Below are 22,091 nucleotides of genomic sequence, written 5' to 3'. Positions count from 1 at the left end.
GGATGAAATTATTTATTATGCTCCAAGAGGCCTGCATCTGAAGAGGAGCAAATGCAGAGGAGGACTCCCTTCAGGGGTGTCTGAAGGGATTTAACATGCTGGGGGTGGGGTGGGCTGGGGGATAAAGTCCATTTAAATTCTCTGGCTCTGGGAGTGTACCCTCTCCTCTCTGAAAATCTGCCATAGCTATTCAATGTTCCGTTTCCAGCTGAAGGCACAGCCGTATTATAAATGGAACCAGGCCTGACCCAGCCTTCTCAAGCAAGGAACTGCGGATTTTCGATTAGTCAACCAGTCCTTCCTACACTGGAAGTAAACACCCTGACAGTCCAGCCATCTGCATAACCCTCACCCCATGGGTGATGGGCAAATTCGCACCTTGCCTGTGGCGATCTTGAAAGGCTCAGTAAAGGAGGAGACTGTGGATTAATCTGCACGATGGTTCCCAAACTTGGCTGCACATTGGATTCAATCAGGGAGCTTTTAAAAAATTCTGGTGTCTGCCCCCCTGCCCTGAGACTGGGACTCAGTTGGCCTAGAGGACTGTCAAGGCATCTGTGCTTTTTCAGGCTCCCCAGGTGATTCGGATGTATAAGGAAGTTTAAGAACCACTGATGTAGCCCAAAGATTAAGAGCAAGAGATTCAGCGTCAGGGGGACTTAGGCTCAAGGTAAATGCTGCCATTCACTACCTGTGTGGCTCTAGACGAGCCACTGTCCCCTGAGATCTCCTTCCTGCTGCATGGTGGTGTCATGGGCATGGAACCAGGCAATGAACATCAAACACCTGCTGTGTAAGGGCTCGACGAGAGCTGCAGTTATCACCATCACATCTGCATTTGGGGACAGGCTAGAAAGAATGCCTGAAGTCAGGTTCAGTGGTTACACCCAGATATGCTGACATAAGTGACATTCAGGGGTTCAGGTGACGCTCTGTGCCCAAGTTTGAGGGATCCCTGCTCTCTGATGCAACCTGATTCCATTATTATTTGCTGCAGCACAGAGCCCTTAGGGACTGCTACAGAAAGTGAAAGGTCCATTCTCTTTTATGAATATGGTTCTGGAAATCAGGCTCTACCAAAACAGTCACAGCTTCATTTGAGGAACAGTTACACACTCCATTTCGTTAATCCCATTATCGGCCCCGAAATGCATGCTGAGCTCTCATCTCCAGGGTAGGAAGTCTCCTCAGACCAGTCTGCCAAGGGGTGTTGAGTGAGCAATTCTCCAAGCCCCCCAGACCTCCCCAAAGCTGGAAGCACAAATCCCCGCCATCAGGGCTGAGGGGAGCAACATAATGCCAGGAAATACACCTGGTGCTGCAGCCAGCCAACCAGGGGCTTCCCTCAGATCCTTTCTCCTGCTTGGGCGGTCCCTTTTTCTGGAGGTGGCAGAAGTGGGGTGGGCTGTGATTAAAGGGGAATCTGAGATTGACACAACTTGCCTTATCTTTAATTCAAACAAAAACAAGAGGCACCCAGGCTGGCACCTGACAGTGTCCTGGAGGGACAGATGGGAAGGCTGGGGGAACAAGCTAGAAGGGATGGCCTTCACCTCACCTTGGGGGTCTCCTTCCTCCTCAGGTTCACCCTGGATGCTTAAAGACCTGCTCGTCTGCTGCTGTAATACAGAGTGGAGGGACTGGCCTAACCTTGAAATTATCCTCTTGAAACACACCAGGATCATTTGAGGGGCTGCAGACTATGGATGTAGCCAGCTGCAGGGGTGTGGGGCATGGGTGGGGCAATGCTGTCATCATCCTCCTTAAGACACCCAAGAAGATCTCTCGTCGCAGTGTGAATACTGTGTACAACCCAACCAGAGGCAGAATTTTAATGGGCTGCGGGAGCCTTATTCCTTCCTGCCTTCCTTAATGGTGTTTCTGTGCAGCTGTTAAACAGCTGTGAAATCCCAGTCCAGAGGTGGACGATGCACTTTCAGTGCTGGAGAATCTAATTCTTGGAGATGAAGGTGGAGAGAAAGAAGGGGAAGAGCTACACTCATTGAGTACCTTTTAAGTTCCAGACACATGGCTATGCGCTTTGCATAACTATTGTTTCTAATTCTCTCCAAGCCTTAAATGAGGAGCTGGATAACTTAACCAAGGCTGTAACTACTAAGTGGCTTGCTGGGATGCAAAGCCAAGTGTGTCTGACTGTTCGTTTATTTGGTTGGGTCATATGACACCCAAAAAACCAGTAAATATTAATATTAAAAATTCTGACAATAGCTATTGCTGGTGAGCAGGAAAGATGCAGGGAGGGAAGGCAGTAGATGGTCTCCAAATATGGCCACAGCTCTCATCCCTGTAAGTTCATGCCCCTTCTCACGTTAAGGGGTGGAATCTATTTTCTTTTCCTTGAAGCTGAGCTGGCCCTTTGGCTTATTTTGACCAATAGAATGTGGCAGAAGTAGCATGCTGAGAGTTCAGAGTCCATGCCTTAAGTGGACTGGTGGCTTCCGTCTCCTTTCTCTGGCAAGCCAGCTACCATGCTATACAAAAACCTTAGACAACTGAATGGTGAAGGTCCATATGGAAAGACAGCATGTGGAGGCACAGTGAGGCACCAAACATGTGACTAAAGCTTTTTTTTGGCCCTCTCGGCCCAGCCCAGCTGCTAGATGAATGTAATCAAGTGAGTGACCCCAGCTGACGTCAGCCAAAGAACCACCCCGGCAAGCCCAGTCAATGCACAGAATCATGAGAGATAACAAATCACAGTTTGAAGTCACTAAGTTTGGGGGTGGTTTTCATGCCATAATAAATCACTTAAATCATGAAGGAAAAATTAGGTGTGGCGTCTACATCACTGAAGGGTAATGGCAAATCCTTCTGGTTTCATCCTCACGCCCTGTGTCTTTTTTCACCACTAAGTGCTGGTCATCTGCGGCCAAAAGGAAGTGACACGGATTTTACCAGGTGTCTGGGAGCCTGAAAACACCTAAGTCAAAATACCTTTGAGAAAGCAAAGCAGAAAAATACAGATTTTAAAGGGGCCCTGCTCACGGTCCCAGCAATACTTGGTGTGACTTAGAATCAGACGCACGTTTGTCAAATGGTGGTGGTGGGGAGTGTGAGTGGAAGAGTCTGCCTCTCTCTAAAGGAGATCAGACTGCTAAGAGGGGATCAGCAAGCCAACAGGAAAATGGGCCAAGGACAGGAAGAGGCGAGTCGCAGAAGTGCATCCCCAAATCACTGGCAAAGGTAGGAAAAGACGCTGAAAAGTCACCAGGCGTCAGAGAAAAACAAATTAACTAATAATAAGCTATCATTCCCATTATTAAAAACACTGATAATACCTAGTGCCAGGGAGGATATGGTGAAAGGAGCACACTTACACCTTTTGAAATGCATTTTAGCAACATCTATTTAAAACATACTAAGTGTGTAAGGATGTATATTCAGGTATTTCACTGCAACATTGTTTATGATGGCAAAAACTTGAAGCTACATATTAACTGATAAAGGAAGGGTTGAATAAATTATGGCCCATTCATACCAGGAATATTTTGCAACTATTCAAAAGAATAAATTGAAGTTATACAAGTGTCTTGGAGGGGTTTTCCATGAGGTATTGATGAGTGAGAAAAGCATAATGCATAAAAAACACGTATCAAATATGATCCCTTTTTTAAAAAAATGACAAAACATATCTGTATATATGTTTATGTGTTTATATGTATGTTTATGTATGCATATGTATACATCTCTGCATCAGTGTATATGTGAATATATGTGCATGGAGAAAAATATGAAAGGGTGAAAACAAAGTTATTAGCATGCATTACCTGGGGAAAAGTAGAGGGGTAATATGTGGAAAAAAGAAGTGAAGGAGGTAGCCAAATTAAAGGGAAAAGAAAAAAACACAACACTAAGAAAAGTATATGATGATATCATCACAGTTGTACATTACTGTGAAGTTATATATATGTTGTGTGTGTAAAATATAAAATAACATTAAAGAAAAAACATAAAATAAAGTGAATAATGATTTGTACTTCACCTCTACGGAAGCATCCCTGACACACAGGATTCTGGCATTTAAAAATGATTCATTTTGCTCTGCGTTAATTTTATGTATCAATAGAAGAAATGCCCTTGTCGGCAACAAGCCCTGATTCCTGCAGGATGCAGGCCAGACAGAAGCCCAGCAGCCCTTCTCCTCCAGCACAGCTTCTGAACAGGAAAACCTTCTCCAAAACCGAGATGCTTCCAGTGAGGCGCCTCCCATAATCTCCAGGCTAGAATCTCTGAGAGCGCACGCGCGTCTGGGCACTGGTGTGCAGACAGGCAGAGGTGGTACCTCCAGGCAAGTCCCTGCCACAGACAGCCCCCCCGCAACTGTCCACAGGGTCTCTAGTCTACACCTGCCTCCCAGTCCCCACCCCAGCTTTAGTTCCCTTTCTTGCTTCCCAGGCCCACTCATTCTGTCAGACCCCTAGTTCCCAAAGCCTCGTCATCCCTCCTCTCGGTCCTCGGGGCCTTCAGCTCGCCAGCCAAGGGCTAGAGAGGAAAGTCACGCCCAGACTGCAGAGTCTAACTGGAGGCCATCCAGTCCCCGAGCAACCAAATACCACCCTTATACCTTCCTCTGGCAGACGGCCCACCCTACTCAACAAAAGGCCTCACTCCCGCCTCATTCACAGACTTCACTGCTTCTAGTTCACTAAGACTGAAAGTAAAAGGTACAATAAGAGGTTCCCAAAGCCAGGATCAGCGATGGGGGAGGGAAATGGGTGCGACTGGAACTAGATAGTGGTGATGGTGGCACAACATTGTATATGTACTTAATGCCCCGAACTGGTACACATTAAAATGGTTAAAATGGTAACTTTTAGGATATGTGAAATTTACAACAACTGAAAAACAAAGAGTACCCCAAGGCCTGGTGGGGCCTCACATTACCCTCTCTAGCTCCCTCGCTGCTGGTATTCGTGGCTGTGGCATTCGACCAGCTCTCAGATGGCTGCTCTCCAAGCCCACCTAAAGGAACAAAGAAGAAAAGAAACGTGAGAACGCACCAGCCTTCTTTGCACCAGCACCATGAGATGAGGGAACAAACCTGGTCACCTGGGGGATGCTCAGAATCACCAGTGGGTGAGTAAAGATCTGTTTAACAAAGGATGACTGGGCCCCTACTCGATGCTCAGGCCAAAAAGAACTTGCTTTCTTATAACCATGAACATAGTTCAGAAATTATAAATGTAGCCTCTCCTCGACCAGTTCAAGGGCACTTGGAGTGAAACATACAAAGTTAACAGGCGAATCCCAAAGTCAGCTTCCTAACCCCCAACTCCCTGAGAAAGCCCAACGCAAACAGGACACTCTCTGGTTCTGGAGTCCCCCGCCCAGGATGCGGGGAGACGTCACCAGTGCCACTCCTAAATATGTGATGTGGCGGTTGCTGCTGCCTTGGCTTATACAGGCGTCCTGGTGTCCTCTTTGGGGTGTGAGTCTCCTTTCAGACACTGCTCTGCTTACTTGGCTTATACAGGCATCCTGGTGTCCTCTTTGGGGTGTGAGTCTCCTTTCAGACATTGCTCTGCTTACTTGGCTTATACAGGCGTCCTGGTGTCCTCTTTGGGGTGTGAGTCTCCTTTCAGACACTGCTCTGCTTACTTGGCTTATACAGGCATCCTGGTGTCCTCTTTGGGGTGTGAGTCTCCTTTCAGACACTGCTCTGCTTACTTGGCTTATACAGGCATCCTGGTGTCCTCTTTGGGGTGTGAGTCTCCTTTCAGACACTGCTCTGCTTACTTGGCTTATACAGGCATCCTGGTGTCCTCTTTGGGGTGTGAGTCTCCTTTCAGACACTGCTCTGCTTACTTGGCTTATACAGGCATCCTGGTGTCCTCTTTGGGGTGTGAGTCTCCTTTCAGACACTGCTCTGCTTACTTGGCTTATACAGGCGTCCTGGTGTCCTCTTTGGGGTGTGAGTCTCCTTTCAGACACTGCTCTGCTTACTTGGCTTATACAGGCGTCCTGGTGTCCTCTTTGGGGTGTGAGTCTCCTTTTAGACACTGCTCTGCTTACTTGGCTTATACAGGCGTCCTGGTGTCCTCTTTGGGGTGTGAGTCTCCTTTTAGACATTGCTCTGCTTACTTGGCTTATACAGGCATCCTGGTGTCCTCTTTGGGGTGTGAGTCTCCTTTTAGACATTGCTCTGCTTACTTGGCTTATACAGGCGTCCTGGTGTCCTCTTTGGGGTGTGAGTCTCCTTTCAGACACTGCTCTGCTTACTTGGCTTATACAGGCATCCTGGTGTCCTCTTTGGGGTGTGAGTCTCCTTTCAGACACTGCTCTGCCTACTTTATAAATCAGACTCTGCCGACACTGCCTCAGTCAAGGGCAGTGATGCACGCACTCGTTTGCTAGTATCGTCATCTAGAAACCAGGTTCACATCTGTCCCCACCAGGAAGATGGTCTATCCCCATCTATTATTAGACCTACTGTGAACCAGGTACAGTCCCGGGCAGCAGGGATTCAGCAGTGAACAAGACAGACAGTGCCTAAGTTCCAAATGGGCGGTTGGACAGTAAATGGTAGGTAAGAAAATAAAGGAATAAGATGATTGCAGGTTCAGAAAATGCTCTGAAGATCAAATGCAGTATGTGGTAACATGGCCTGGAGCAGCTGCTTAGAAAGCGGTCAGAGAAGGCCCTTTAGGGAGGTGACATTTGGGTTGAGACAAGAAGGAGCCAGCCACACAGAGATCCGGGCCAGCGCGTCCCAGCTGAAGGAGGATCAGGAAAGAATCTGGACCGGGAATGAGCTTGCCATGGGGAGGGGCTGACTGTGGTGGAGAGAGGGAGGCTGGATCCCCAGGGGTATTAAGAATATAGTTGGAGGCACAGCAACAGGAGAGGCTGATGGCTTAGATACGAGGGACTGAGAGGGGCCCCCAGTGATGCCTAGATTTGGCAGTTGAGCAGCTGGGTGGGTCGAGACACCAGGGAGCAGATTTGAGGACAAAGCCTGTGACCAGGAGAGACTATCATACACGTGAAACCACACCAAAGCATCTACAGGACAATCTACTTGTGTAAAATATTTCTTGCATTTGTTTAGAAATTTGCAGCTTACAAAGCAGTTTCCCCATCTCCCCTTTGACCTTGATGAAAACACTCTGTAGCAGAAGTGTAACCCCATTTTACAGAGGAGAAAACTGAGATACAAAATGATCAGCCCAAGGTTGCCAGCCCATAAGGGAAGCTGAGGGCTCAGGACAGTCTCCTGGTCAGAAGCCCGATGATATTTCCTGTGCTCCATAGGTCACAGGCTTCCAGAGCTGCTCAAGGAAGGGTCCCAAACATGGAACCCAATGCCCTGGCCCCTGACAGCCACGGAAGACAGCCCTGTGGTCCTGCATCCCAACTCCTGACATGCAGACCACCTCTCTCCCTCTGGTGACTGACACTGGCGGCGGACTAGGCGCGCGCGGATATTTTTACATGCCTTCATCCTGCTCGTCCGCTGCCTTTCTGGCCAAGTCAGAATCCACTAACACACTCCCTGCAGCTGCCGGGGTGTTCACTGCCAGCTCCCAGCGCTCTGGGTATTCTTCCAGTTGCGATATCATTTCCTCTCGGGCTAAAGGTCAGGGGAAATCCTGATGGTATGAAAATCACTGGCCAGCAGAGGAATGTGCCCTGTGCAGACTGAAGGAGAGAGCCTGAGGCCAAGGCTCCCGGACTAGCTTAGTCTTCACTCCCTGTGTAACTGAGGATGAGACCTTGGGTGTTAGTACTTTTCATCTGTCCAATGGGCTGTTCCAGTTCCGAATGAGGTAATGGTTTGTTTAGGCATTTGCTCATTCATCGACACCTGCTGCATGCCAGATGCTGTTTCTGCTGCTCAGGATATGACACTGAACAAACTCTACCCTGACCTCATGGAAATTATATTCTGGTGGAGGGTAGAGGAGAAAATGATAAACAAACAGGTGACTAAATATGTAAGTCGGTTGTTGACAAGCACTATGAAGAAAATAAATAAGGGTGAGGGGAACATCCTAGGGGTGAAGGATTGCCATTTCACACAAGGCAGAAAAGCAGAATCCTGAAGAAAATGAGGGAGAGGGTCTGCAGATATCTGGGGAAGAGCATTCCAACTGAAGGGACAGCAGGTGCAAAGGCCCTGGGGTGGGAGTGTGCTTGACAGTAGGGAGGTGGGTATGACTGGAATGGAATGAGCCAGGGAAAGAATAATAGGTGATGAGGTGAGTGAGCAGTGGAGGGTCTGGGGGGTCAACTCCTGGGGGACCTTGCAGGCCATTTTCAGGATTTTGGCTTTTATTCTGAGAGATCTAGATGGAAGCCAGAGGACATGAAAGGATTTTGTAACTGCACTGGCTCTGAATATGATCAGGGTTATTAGTAGCGAACAGGAGGGGAACACAGGAGCTGGGATTTGAAAGGAGATTCTGCAAAGCACTAGCCCATCAAAAATAGACCTGTAAGGATACCTGAGCACAGCCTGTTTCAAGGTTAGCTGGAGGCTGTGGCTGAGGGAGCGATGGCTGGGAGAGATTGATATTCAGCTTTGCAGCAGGCAGAGGAGGTCTGGGGATGAGGACTTCTGATTCCCTTGGCCCCCTGGCCCTTGGGGTTACAATGGGAGCAAAGCTCTGGAGCTGGGGGGAGACCAGGGGCCCTCTAGCAGATGGAGGTGGGGAAAGAATCAGTGTTTACTATGTGCCAGTTACGGTGCTGACCATGTGCTAGGAACAGTGCTAAATGCAGAGTTTTGTAATTCTAGCCTCATGAAGACTCAGTGACAAAAGAGCCACAAACATCCTCATCTCACAGATGTGGAAACAAGATTCCAAGAGGTGAAGTGACTTGCCTGGCCTGAAGGTACAGAGATGGTTAGTAATGGAGAAGCTGAAGGTGGGTCCTGGCAGACCTCCCCAGATCTGTGCTCCTTCCCTCAGCCTCAGACCCAGAAAGAACAGGAGAACAAGTGGGATGTCTGGGGGGGGGTGGCTGCCTATTCCCAAGGGAAGGTCACTGATGAGACTGGGGTCACAGCAATTAAGAACACACATCCCGGGGCTTCCCTGGTGGCGCAGTGGTTGAGAGTCTGCCTGCCGATGCAGGGGACACGGGTTCGTGCCCCGGTCCGGGAAGATCCCACATGCCGTGGAGCGGCTGGGCCTGTGAGCCATGGCTGCTGAGCCTGCGCGTCCGGAGCCTGTGCTCCACAACGGGAGAGGCCACAGCAGTGAGAGGCCCGCGTACAGCAAAAAAAAAAAAAAAAAAAAAAAGAACACACATCCCTTCTCTGTCATCCTTACCAGCAAGAGACTGGCAGCTCTTGTCATTTCTCCAAAGGGCAGCAAATCGCATGCTTCTAGTACAGCTGAGCCTGGGATCTACCTGGAGTGAATGTGATTTGGCCACTCCCCTGATGAAAACCCTCCCAAGGTTTCCCACTGCCCTTAGGATGAATTCTAAGCCCTAACATGACCCATGAGGCCCACCCCTGTGATATGGCCCTGCTGGCCTCCTCCACCTGGTACCTCAGGGCTTCCTGCTCCTCCCCCACTCCCACTCTGTGCTCAGCCACCTAAGCTACTCACAGTGCCTTGGATTTCCATTCTCCTCTTGCTGATGCGCCTTCCTCTGCCACACCCACCTCTTCATCTGGCCAAATCCTACTGGACCTTCAAGGCTCAGCTTGAACACCACTTCCTGTGGGATGCCCCATTGCTCCTCTTGGGTTAGAAGCCCCCTCCTCTGTGTTACCAGCACCCTGGGCTTTTTCACATCCCTTGCCACAAGTAATTGGGATCTCCTGTCTACTCAGCTGATCCCCTAGTTTAGTTTTTAGCATCCTGAAGAAAGGGACCTTGTCTTGTCCAACAGTAAACACCCAGCACTGTGCCTGGCACATAGCAGACAATAAAATATGTGATTGATGGATGAACGGATGGATAGGTAGATGGATGAGTCAGGTAGACAGTGCTTACAAAGAAAACCCAATCATTTCTAACTCATCATCACTGATGGAAAAGTTTGTCTTTTTCAGCTTATGGAGGGAGGGAAGGAGATATTCTTGGAACAATGGCTTTCAACCTTAGCTGCACTTTGGGATCATCTTGGGAAGCTTTTTAGCAAAATACTGAGGCCTGCATCCCACCCCCCGGAGGTTCTTATTTGATTGGCCTGGGGATTGGGATTTTAAAAAGCTCCCCAGGTGATTCTAAGGTGCAGCCAAACTTGAGATTCTCTACTTAGAGAACCCTGTAAGAGGTAGCCTCAACTCATGGTGTTTTCTTAAAACTAACCTCCTTCCTCCCAAGCTCACCAGGAATGGAAGATGTGGAGCTGAAGACAGACATCAAGTACTAAGAAAAGTCATCTCTCACATCTAAATCAATGGACTGTGTTGCTCCATTTCAGTAAAAGCAAGCAAATAAGACAGGTGTGACTGTGGCTATAACTGCAGCCATAAGCACACAGAACAAGGAAGAGAGAAATATAGTCTGATGCAGACAAAGATTGGGGGCAATGGGGGCAGGGAGTATTCAGGGTGTAGGGATATCTTTTTCCTTGGGTGTAACTGCAAGACAAAAAATATTTGAAAAAATACATATATATGCCCATATTTGATCTTTGGTTAATTACCTCTTCAGTGAGAGGCTATGCAAAGACCCTGTAGATTTCATTAGTCACAGGGGCTTATTCAAACGTCTCCTTTGCATAAGAAACCCAGGCTTACAGCTGGTCTCTGGGAAAGAATGCCCTCCAGGCCTTGAAAAGAGAGCTCCAGGCCTGTTCATGCAGAGGTCAGCAGCCTGTGATGCATGGGGCCAGGCTGAAATGTTTCTATCCAGCATTTGCAATTCAATCCCACAGTTTCCTTTATGGAACAATTCACTAAATTCAGAGTTGTTCTTTTTTCTAATTCACCATATAATTCACCTCCCAAGTTCAATTAAGAAGCAATCTGTTAGCAACTTTGGGAGCAAGCTGCTTTTCTTTGGGAAAGCCCAATTTTCTTCCGCTCCCAACAAGAAGTGGCTTAATTATATGCATCATATGAGACACTGATGTACACACAACGCCCCTCTACATAATTAATGAAATATTAACTATATACATCCAAAGACTTCTGGGTAGAAAGGGATGGGCTTTTCCAAAGCCTGAAAAGACAGCCATGGATCAATATTGTTCATTTGAATATATGATAATTCATAGTGACTATGAATTAATATTCATGAATATGATAATTAATAAACAAAACCTTATAGTAATTATTCCTTCTGTCTCATTCTTAGAGCCTAACGTTACTTGGCCCTCAGTTTTCTTTTATTTATTTATGTATGTATGTATATATTTATTTTTAGCTGCACTGGGTCTTTGTTGCTGTGCACGGGCGCTCTCTAGTTGTGGCGAGCGGGGGCTACCCTTCATTGCGGTGAACAGGCTTCTCATTGCGGTGGCTTCTCTTGTTGCGGAGCACGGGCTCTAGGCACGCGGGCTTCAGTAGTTGTGGCACATGGGCTCAGTAGTTGTGGCTCGCGGGCTCTAGAGCGCAGGCTCAGTAGTTGTGGCGCACGGGCTTAGTTGCTCCATGGCATGTGGAATCTTCCCAGACCAAGGCTTGAACCCGTGTCCCCTGCATTGGCAGGTGGATTCTTAACCACTGCGCCACCAGGGAAGCCTGGCCCTTGGTTTTCTTAAACGCAAAAATAACTACCATTTTTAAATGCTGATTATTTGCAGGTACTCGCATATGTTATCCTGTATTTAATCCTCAAACTAATCCTCTGAGGTGGGTATTAGTGCCATTTTACACACAGTGTAACTGAGGCTTAGAGCACTTAAGATACCACTGTGGACACACAGCCATTGGGTGGAGAGGTTGAGATTCTCTCCAGATCAGTCTAGTGTCAAAGCCTTTAAGATACAACACAAGTAACCCTGCCAGGACACCCTCAGCTCTCACATTTACTGACTTTTTAATACCTGTACTTACAGCTCCGTCTCATCAGAGGTAAATCTAGCACAAAACTGTTTTGCTTTACTCTAAGAAAAATTAAAAAATAATCTCTAGCACAAGAGATTAAAAATCACTTTACTGCCAGTCCATTCATTCAATAAATACTGATTGAGTGTCTGCTTTGGGCAGCACTGTGATGGGTTCCTGAAGGCAGAGACAGGCAGTGTCTATCTTCATGGTGCCTTCATGGTGCTAGTGGAGGGGAGAAAATCAACAATAAACAATGAGATCCTGGGACTTCCCTGGTGGTCCAGTGGTTAGGACTCCACGCTTTCACTGCCATGGCCCGGGGTCGATCCCTGGTTGGGGAAATAAGATCCCGCAAGCTGCACGGTGCGGCCAAAAACAAAACAGGACAAAACAAACAAACAAATAAAAAGAGATCATTCCATGGAGGGATTAAGCACTTTCAAGGAACTAAAACAGAGTTTTATGAAAGAGCAATGGGGGATGGGAGCCCAGGGAAAGTCTGAATTGGTGACATTTGAGCTGAGATCTAAATGATGAGAGGGGGACACCCATCTGGGGAGAGTGTTCTAGCAGAAAACAAAACAAAACAAAACACCAGCAAGTAAAAAAAAGTCCAGAGGGAGGAAAATAAGAGTCCGATGGAGCTAGAACTAAGGCTAATACCTGAGGGATGCAGGGCCAGTTTGTGCAGGCCTTTGAGTCTTACCCTCACAGTCAACTTGCCATGCCCTTTGGTCATATGTAATATGCACAGCAATCCTGTGAATAAGTAATATCATTCCTCTTCTACAGAAGAGAAAACTGAGGTTCATGAATAAGTTGCCCAAGGTCACCCAGCTGGTAAGAGACTGAATTTGCCTTTCAAGGCAGCCCCTTCTGACTCCAGAATCCATGCTCCTAACCCCTGCCCTCTACCTCACACCTGTACAGCTGTGGTCTGAAAAAGCACCCCAAGCAAGGCCAATGGACAAAACATCTGCACACCTCTGTCAGAAAACTACTGGCAAGACGCACACAGCAGAGCTTTTCATTATTCATTAGGAAAAAAAAAACCAAGGGAAAGCCCCTTTAACAGGTTGATTTAGGAATGAACTAGGCAACCACTGCGGTAATCAGTGTGTAATCCTAAGCAATTCAGTGCCAAGTAAAGTTTATATCTATGCCAAATTTCAAATGTTACAGAAGGGAAAGAGAAAATGGGTTAAAAGATCACTGCCAGTTTTTGTTAATGAAATGATTTAATATTGGCAAGTGATAATAAAACAGGAATTCTTATACACTGCTATTGAAGGAGGAATACACATTGGTAACATGTTATGAGATAATTTAGCAAGATGTATCAAAGTCTTTTAAAACAAGCAATAATATGATTTTGACCCAATAATATGACTTCTAAATATCAGTACTAAGGAATCGATTGACAATGAAAACAAAGGATGTTCATTCTTAACATTTTAAAGACAGACTGTAACAACCACACACCCCCAATAAAGGAATTATGATATAAAGGAACTTAATGCAACATTTTAAACTGTTTTAGAAGAAAGTTTGCTGAACGGGAAAAATGTTCATATTATAAGTAAAAAAACAGGTTAGGAAGTAGTACCCAGTATGATCCCATCTTTTACTTTTTAAAAAGCATATACAAAAAATTATGGAAAAAATACTGGAAGGAAATACCCACAATGTCCATTGTGATGATCCCTGATGGGTGATTTTTGGGTGAATGTTACTTTTTTATATACTTTTTGTAATTTCTACATTTTATTCAACATATTACTTTTATAATCAGGAATTAAAAATAAAGAAGAACCATATTACATCATACACTTTGCCTAAGAACATGTGCTCTGCACTTTGTAGTGTATGTCTGTACACACGTACACATACACACACACACTGTTGCCGGGAAACCCTTTTCCGATGGGAAAGAAACATACTCGTGTTTATGCAGATGGAAAGGTTGTGATCCAATCTTTTTTTCTACTTTTCTGCTCTCACCATGGAAAGAAAAAATAATGAGTCCACACCTTGGCAAGATGGAAGAAAGGAAAGCTAAGCTCATTGGTGAGAACGGGAAAGGGCTTGTTGGAAACTTCTTTAAGACAGTGTTGGATGGGCTCTTGGGAGATCCAGTCTGCTCTTCCCCAGTCAGTTAACTGGCTCCCACCTGTGTCCTAGCACTGGCTGATGAGGCCTTGGAATTTGCTCCAACCCCAGGCAGAAGCTCATGGGAGGCTTCTTAATCATGCTAATTTGAGCTCTCTCTTTCCAGAGCCTCCAGCCAGATGTCCATCTTTCTTGGTGTTGGACCCTCCACCCATCCTGAATGCCTGTGTCTGCATCTTTCCTAGTCCCTGACTGTTGGTTAAGCTACACTAGACCTTCTGCTTAGGGATGCTCTTGAAGGACTTGTTGCTCACCTGGCTTCAAACCTTCAGTGCTCTCCTGAGCCCTGGACTCTAGGTATTCTTGCACACTTGGTCCACATCTTTCACACCCAGCCTGGCCTTGGCTTCTTGGCCATTTCCGTCATTTATTGCTGTATAACAAACTATCTCTCTAAACAGAGTGGCTTAAAATAACCACCATTTTATGCTTGCTTCTGATTCTGAGGGCCAGGAGTTGAGGCAAGGAATAAATGGGGCTGACTTTTCTCTGCTCTGGGACCTGAGCTGGGTTGACTTGAAATGGCCAAGGGATGGCTGAGATGGCTCAGGGGGAGGGCAGCATTCCAAAAGGATGAGCCCCACTGTGCAAGTGTTTGTCAGCTTCTGCTTCCATCATGCTTTCTAATGTCTTACTGGCCAAGGCAAGTCACACAACAAAGCCCAGGGTCACGAGGAATGACTATGCCAGGTGAGGTTTGTCAGGGACCATGAATGGAACAGCCTACCCCCTGCTTGATCTCTAGAGACTTAAAGTTCTAGCAAGTCAGGTGGTTTGCAAGATGGACCTAGAGTGCCAGTTCTGGAGTCAGACTGTCCAAGGTTAAACCTTTACTATGTCACTTACTAGCTGTGTGATCTTAAGTCACTTAACCTCTCTATGTTTCAGTCTCCTCATCCATAAAATAAGGATGAGAGTATTCACCTCTTAGGGTTGTTATGAAGATTAAGAGAGATGATACATTCAAGACATAGAAAAATGCCTGGCTCACAGTCAGCACTCATTGAGTTAGTTAGCTATTATTACTATTGGCTCTAACTCTGTTCTGAAGGCTGAAAGAGCAGAATGGGGAAACAATAAGTCACAGAGACAAGACATTTTATACCAGAAACACCACAAGTGAAGTAAAAAGTTAAGTTCTCCTTAAAGTGCACTTAACAAAACCAAGTTTAGACTGAGGATCCATTAATACTCATTGGCAGGCAGTGACAATAAGACATCCACTGTACCCGAGCACGTTATTTTTTAAAAACTTGCTCCATCACAATTTGAGACATCAAATAACTAAAAAAATAACCAAAGATATATGTTAAGAAAAGACTCAGGGCTTCCCTGGTGGCGCAGTGGATGAGAGTCTGCCTGCAGAGGCAGGGGACACGGGTTCGTGCCCCGGTCCAGGAGGATCCCACATGCCACGGAGCGGCTGGGCCCGTGAGCCATGGCCGCTGGGCCTGCGCGTCCGGAGCCTGTGCTCCGCAACGGGAGAGGCCACAACAGTGAGAGGCCCGCGTACCGCAAAAAACAAACAAACAAAAAAAAAAAAAAAAAAAAGAAAAGACTCAGGTGACTAGGTTGTGTGTAGTCATCCTGTTATCCCTGGGAGAGTGGAGTGGCTTGGCCAAGATAGTTAAGAGTCATTCACTGAGTAGTGGGTCCCAAATTACAGGCTAGAGCTTTGCTGAGAGACCCAATAATGTTTACTGGGTCTTGTGTGCCAAGGACTGTGCTTGCTGCCTTACGTGTATTTTCTCATTTAATTCTCAGCACAGTCCTGTGAGGTAGGGACTATTACTGGCTTTACTTACAAAAGAAAGAACTGAGGCTTAGAAAACTTTAAATAACTCACCCACAGTCACACAGCTAGTAAGAAGCAAAACGCAGATATAATCCCAGGCCCATCTGATTCTACTGATGGCCTTTATAATACAGGGCTAGGGATTCCAACCTTAATAATTGACAGTAAATGTCCCAATATATAAGCCTGGGAAAATCCCAGCTCCTCATTCTCTAGAGTAAGTTAGGTCAGTGGTCCCCAATCTTTTTGGCATCAGGGACCGGTTTCATGGAAGACAATTTTTCCATGGAATGGGGGGTGCAGATGGCTCAGGCAGCAACGCGAGTGATGGGGGGAGGCAGATTCGCTCGCTGGCCCGCCGTGCACCTCCTGCTGTGCGGCCCGGTTCCAAACAGGCTGCGGACCGGTAGCAGTCCACGGCCCCAGGGATGGGGGACCCCTGAGCTAGATGATAAAGGGTCATGTTCCCAGGGAGATCTCTCTACATCTCAAGCATGGTTCTGAAGGCTCAGTCACCTGTGTTTGTATTCCAAGGTGGGAAGTGCACAGGAGACTGGAGCAAGACCCCTGAGGAAGAGGAGGAGAAGAGAGATGATGAATGGGAACCTGAGCTCCCAGGGAAGTTGTCCTGCAAACCACTCTCCACTCCCTGGCAGCTGCCCCAGACACACTGACAGTCAGAGCTCTCCAGCCCCAAATCAGGGATCATACCAGATGTCCTTGAAGACTGAGCAGGTTGTTCCTCAGGAATAGGAAGTGGTCCCCTCCAGGCACAAAAGAGGGCCCCTTCACTTTCGGCTGAGCTCAGGACCACTGGATTCCCTCAGAGCCATCTAAGGTATCCACCTCTAGCCAGGGCTCACCACCTGCCTTGAATCAAGCCAGTTCCATAATGGGCTATGAATCAGACACTGCCCCATCCACAGGAGCCACGAGGCAGAGAACAATGAGAGCAACCCGGTGAAGGAAATCCCACTCTCAACCTGGAAGTTTTAGGAGGGCTTCCTGGAGGTGGCATTGAAGGACAAGAAGGGTTTCACTAAGTAGAGACGGGAGGGAGTCAGGCAGGATAGACCATAGAAGAGAAAAGACTAGCCCAGCTTGGTAGCACAGCTTTTTTGACCTGAGTAATCTTTGGCATGATACTTAAATTCTTAGAGCCTTAGTTTCCTCATCCATAAAAAAGGACACAATGGGATCTAACATTTTAGGTTGTGAACAACACATAATACAATGTCTGGCACCTTGTAGGGACCCCACAGCCTTACTGGAGATTATTCTTTAGGTCACCTTCGGAGACTTCAGCCTCTGATTTTTTTTTTTTTTTTTTTTGTGGTACGCGGGCCTCTCACTGTTGTGGCCTCTCCCGTTGTGGAGCACAGGCTCCGGACGTGCAGGCTCAGAGGCCATGGCTCACGGGCCCAGCCGCTCCACGGCACGTGGGATCTTCCTGGACCGGAGCACGAACCCGTGTCCCCTGCATCGACAGGCGGACTCTCAACCACTGCGCCACCAGGGAAGCCCAGCCTCTGGTATCTTGATGACCATGCTAAAGTTTAAGCTCTGGCCAGGAGCACAGCTGTACCAACCTGGTATCTGTCTTCAGACCCCAGCCTGCGAAACCCAGCCTCCCTCATTCAGGACATAATGGAGTGTCCTGACAGAATGACAGCTTTTCTCTGCCCTAGCCCTTGCCCGGAATTTTAGTAGTGTCTAAGAGCACATCCCAGTGTCATTTAGAAGAAGGAAGGGGAGAGAGGGAGGAGGAGACAGATGAGAAAGGAGTAGCTGCTCTTTCCCTCAGACAACAACTGTCACCTGAACTTCCCATGGGGTTTGGTCCTTTTTGGTTCGCAAAGCTGTAGAGGGGAAATGCTGGTCCTCAGAGGCCCTGGAGGGATTAGTTGGGGCCTCTCCTTCACATGGATTTCCAGAAGCTTCTGGGGCGGGGGGTGCTTCTAAAGCAGGGAGTGGCTGGGTGAAGAAGTGGTGGGGCAGTAGAGAGGCAGTGGGGGAGAAATTCAGACACAGTGCTCACGGCTGACGGTGAGGTAGGAAGGGAGCACAGGGACCCAGGAGCACGGTGGGACACCAATTAAATTCTCCCCTGAGACGCTGAAGGCCAAAATTTGGACCACCAAGCTGAATGCATAAGAGGAAGATTCTAGAAGAATCTTCTCGGTCCCCATTTATTTCCTTTGGGGATCACTGAGCATTACCAGCAACGATCTCATTTACTTGCTTACACGTTTATTGCCTGCCTCCCTGACACCCTCTAAAAAGCTAGCTCCCTCTTCTCCCTTGATGTACCCCCTGGCCTGGGACAGTACCCAACACACAGGAGGTGGCTGCCAGTGGGAGGGGGGACTAGGGAAAGGGAGGCTGCAGGATGTGAGGCTGCAGCAGACATTAATGCCTGACTCCAGTCAAGAAGTGATGGCGTCCTGGAGAGTGACAGGACTGTAGGGATGGAGAGAGTTTGCTTGGGAGGGATATTTAGGTGATGGGATGAACACAACTCGGTACCCAGCTGGATATGAGAAGAGAGATGGAGGGAACTCCCTTCTCAGCTCTTAGATGTGATAAAGGCATCCCCTTGCCCATCCTTCACACTGAAATATGCCAAAAGGAGAGAAATTTTCAGAGGGCCTGTTCAGAATAGTCAGCATAAGAGACTTGGGATAACTTTAACAGGAAGTGTGGATAACTGCAAGAGGAGAATTATACATTTGTACTGCAGTTTATAAAAGTAGTAGTAAGTGAAGAAAAGACATTCCATGTTCCTGGATGAACTGGGTAAATGCTACAAATGTGTCCGTTTCTCCAAATGAAGTTATAAGTTTAATGCAATCATGATCCAAATTCAAGAGGATTTTGTTGGGATCTTCCTAGATTTTTGTGGAGAAGTGATCCTCAAATTCATGTAGAAGAATAAACAAGTGAGACTATTAAATAAATTTCTAAAAATGAAAAGCAAGGACCATGAGGAAGGATGGCCACCAAATATTAAAACATATAAAGAAATTAACATGAAAAGACACACAGATGAATGGGACACAAATGCTAACACTACATGTAAAAACACACACTATGTGATAAAAACCCAATCAAAAAATGGGCAGAAGATCTAAATAGATAGCTCTCCAAAGAAGACATACAGATGGCCAAAAAGCACATGATGCTCAAGATCACTAATTATCAGAGAAATACACATTAAAACTACAATGGGGTATCACCTTGCACCAGTCAGAATGGCCATCATAAAAAGTCTACAAACAATAAATGCTGGAGAGGGTGTGGAGAAAAGAGAACTCTCCTGCACTGTTGGTGAGAATGTAAATTGGTACAGCCACTATGGAGAACAGTATGGAGGTTCCTTAAACTAAAAACAGAGCTACCATATGATCCTTCAATCCCACTCCTGGGCATATACTGAAAGAAAACCTATTTCAAAAAGATACATGCACCCCAATGTTCATAGCAGCACTGTTTACAATAGCCAAGACATGGAAGCAACCTAAATGTCCATCAACAGATGAATGGATGAAGAAGATGTGGTATATATATATACAATGGAATATTACTCAGCCATAAAAAGAATGAAACAATGCCATTTGCAGCAACATGGATGGACTTAGAGATTATCATACTAAGTGAGGTAAGTCGGACAGAGAAAGACAAATATCATATCACTCATATGTGGAATCTAATTTAAAAAGAAAGATACAAATGAACTTAACAAAACAGAAGCAGACTTATAGATATTGAAAGCAAACTTATGGTTACTAAAGGGGAAACATTGTAGGGTGGGGGGGAGATAAATCAGGAGTTTGGGATGAACACATGCACACTACTATATATAAGGTAGATGACCAACGGGGACCTACTGTATAGCACAGGGAACTCTACTCAGTACTCTGTAATGGCCTATATGGGAAAAGAATCTACGAAAGAATGAATATATGTATATCTATAACTGAATCACTTCACTGTACACCTGAAACTAACACAACATTGTAAGTCAACTATACTCCAATAAAATTTAAAAAAAATTCTAAAAATGAAAAGCAAGAAACTTGAGGAAGGATGGCCACCAAATATTAAAACATACAAAGAAATTAACATGAAAAGACACACAGATGAATGGGACATAAATGCTAACACTACATATAAAAACACACACTATGTGGTAAAGGAGATATGGGGAAAAATATGAATTAGATGGCGTTGAGATTATTATTCAGAACTTGGGGGGAGGGGTACCTCCAAATAAAACCCAAATGGATTGAAAGAATTAAGTATAAACAAACAAACCATAGAAAAACTTTGGAAAAATATGTTATTTCCTAGAGCTATAGTAGGAATAATTTTATACGTTTAGAAGTATAAGAAAAAGAAAATCTGACTTGATATATTTAACTTCTAAACTTTAAAACTTTTGTATCTCAGAAAGACTAATCCCCTAAAATGAAAATAAAACACCCATACAAGTGAAAATATCTGCACTGAAGATAACAAATGGTTACTATCCATATTATATAAATAGCTCATGCAAATCAATGAGAAAAACTTTATGTCTAATATGCATTGGATAAAGGAAATTGGTGAACATGTCATAGAAGAAAAATGTAATTAGTAGGTAAATATATAGAAGTTGTTTACCCTTGAGAAATGAAAACCGAAGCAAAACTAAGGTACCATTTCCAACTATTAAAGTAGCAAAATAAAGAGATTGACAGTAACAATGATGCTGAGTCAGCTGGAAGTGGAATTTTCATTTTGTGAAGAATCATTTATTCAGCAAATTTGGTGAGCATCTACAATGCGCCTCTCACAGGACCACGCACTGGGAGGGCACAGATAAATGATAATTCACATAGCTCACAGTCCAGTCTGGGAGAAACAGGAAGACATCGGGCGTTCAGAGGCTTCCCCGAGAGGGGCCGGCTGAGTTTGAGGGAAGGGCAGAAGGGGGTGGATGAAGACTTTCCGGGCCCTGAGGCGGGGGTAGGGGAGGGCCCATGGAAGAGAGTCCAAGTCCTCAGCCAAGTCCCACAGGAGTCTGATCCCAACACTCCTTTCCAGCGTCTCTTCTCCCCCAAGTCCCACCTTCTCACCCACCTGTCAACCACCCTGCCAAGCTCCCACTTCCATGACTGTGTTCAGGCTCTGCTTTCCACCTGCAATGCCCTCCTCACTTCGATCCTAATCAAAATCCTTCACAGCCTCTTCCATGAAGCCACCCCTTGCCTCTGTTTCACCTACATCCCCCTCGTGGCCCTTTACTCATTCACCCGTTCATTCATTCCCTCATTCAACATGCTTCCTCGGGGCACCTCTCTGTGCCAGGCACTGTACCAGGTTCCAGGGATAGAAAAACAGATCAGAAACAGCCTCTCCTCTCAAGGAGCTCCCGGCCCTGATCATACCATGCCTGGAGTATAATTATTTGCAGACCAAGTCTATTGTCCCTACAAGACACTTAACCCCTTGAGGACCAAGATAACATCCTATTTCCATTGTGTGGTAACATAGCAGAGGCTTAACAAATATGTCCATTTGAATTGGACTGAATAGGATGGACTGATGCTTGCATATATTATCTCAGTTGTGTGTAATCTCGCTGCACCTGTGTGGGGTGAGGTATTATTGTTACTCCCATTTTACAGATGAGGAGACTGAGGCTCAAGGAGGTTAAAGCACTTGATCTGTGGTCACCAGCTGGTATGTAGCAGAGCTGGGAGGCTCTAACCCCCAGCCCTTGCTCTATGCCTCATCACCCTGTCCCTTGGTGTCTGACAGGATCAGAGAAGGAATGGAAAACCCCAGGAAAGGAAGTTGACCTACAACTAAGGGTTAAGACTTTCTCACTACCTGGTAAAAAGTCCTTCAGAAGAGACACAAGTTTGTCCTCATAGAACATCTTAAAAGGATTTTATCACATGGCCTTTGCACAAATGACCAAATGGCCGATAAAGATTTACAGATGTCTCAAAGGACCCATGAACTGGGTCACAGAAAGAGTAGCAAGGAACTCAGGAATCAAAGAAAGGAAGACCAGCCCAAGCCGTCTGCAGGGAACTGGAGGAGAGAAGCAGAAAGAGGACCATGGAGCTCTGTGGCCTGTCTTTGACCTTTTGGGACAGAAGT

At 46.2% G+C, this 22,091-nt stretch overlaps 1 protein-coding gene across 2 annotated transcripts in view; it reads right to left on the bottom strand.

Annotated features, from left to right (window-relative positions):
* The window catches only part of TLL2 (tolloid like 2), a gene marked incomplete at its 3' end in the record, with an annotated part of 140,217 nt that overhangs the window by 71,006 nt on the left and 47,120 nt on the right, over positions 1-22,091 (bottom strand). For both annotated transcript variants that reach the window (XM_081232006.1, XM_081232005.1), the window contains exon 3: positions 4,906-4,983. In XM_081232006.1, the coding sequence (XP_081088132.1) occupies positions 4,906-4,983 (78 nt within the window). The remainder of the gene's footprint in view (positions 1-4,905; positions 4,984-22,091) is intronic.

Source organism: Mesoplodon bidens, assembly GCF_964165515.1.
Source record: "Mesoplodon bidens genome assembly, chromosome: 1".
NCBI lineage: Eukaryota > Metazoa > Chordata > Mammalia > Artiodactyla > Ziphiidae > Mesoplodon > Mesoplodon bidens.
Note: the sequence above shows the minus strand (reverse complement) of the source record. Positions and strands in the feature narration are given on the sequence as shown.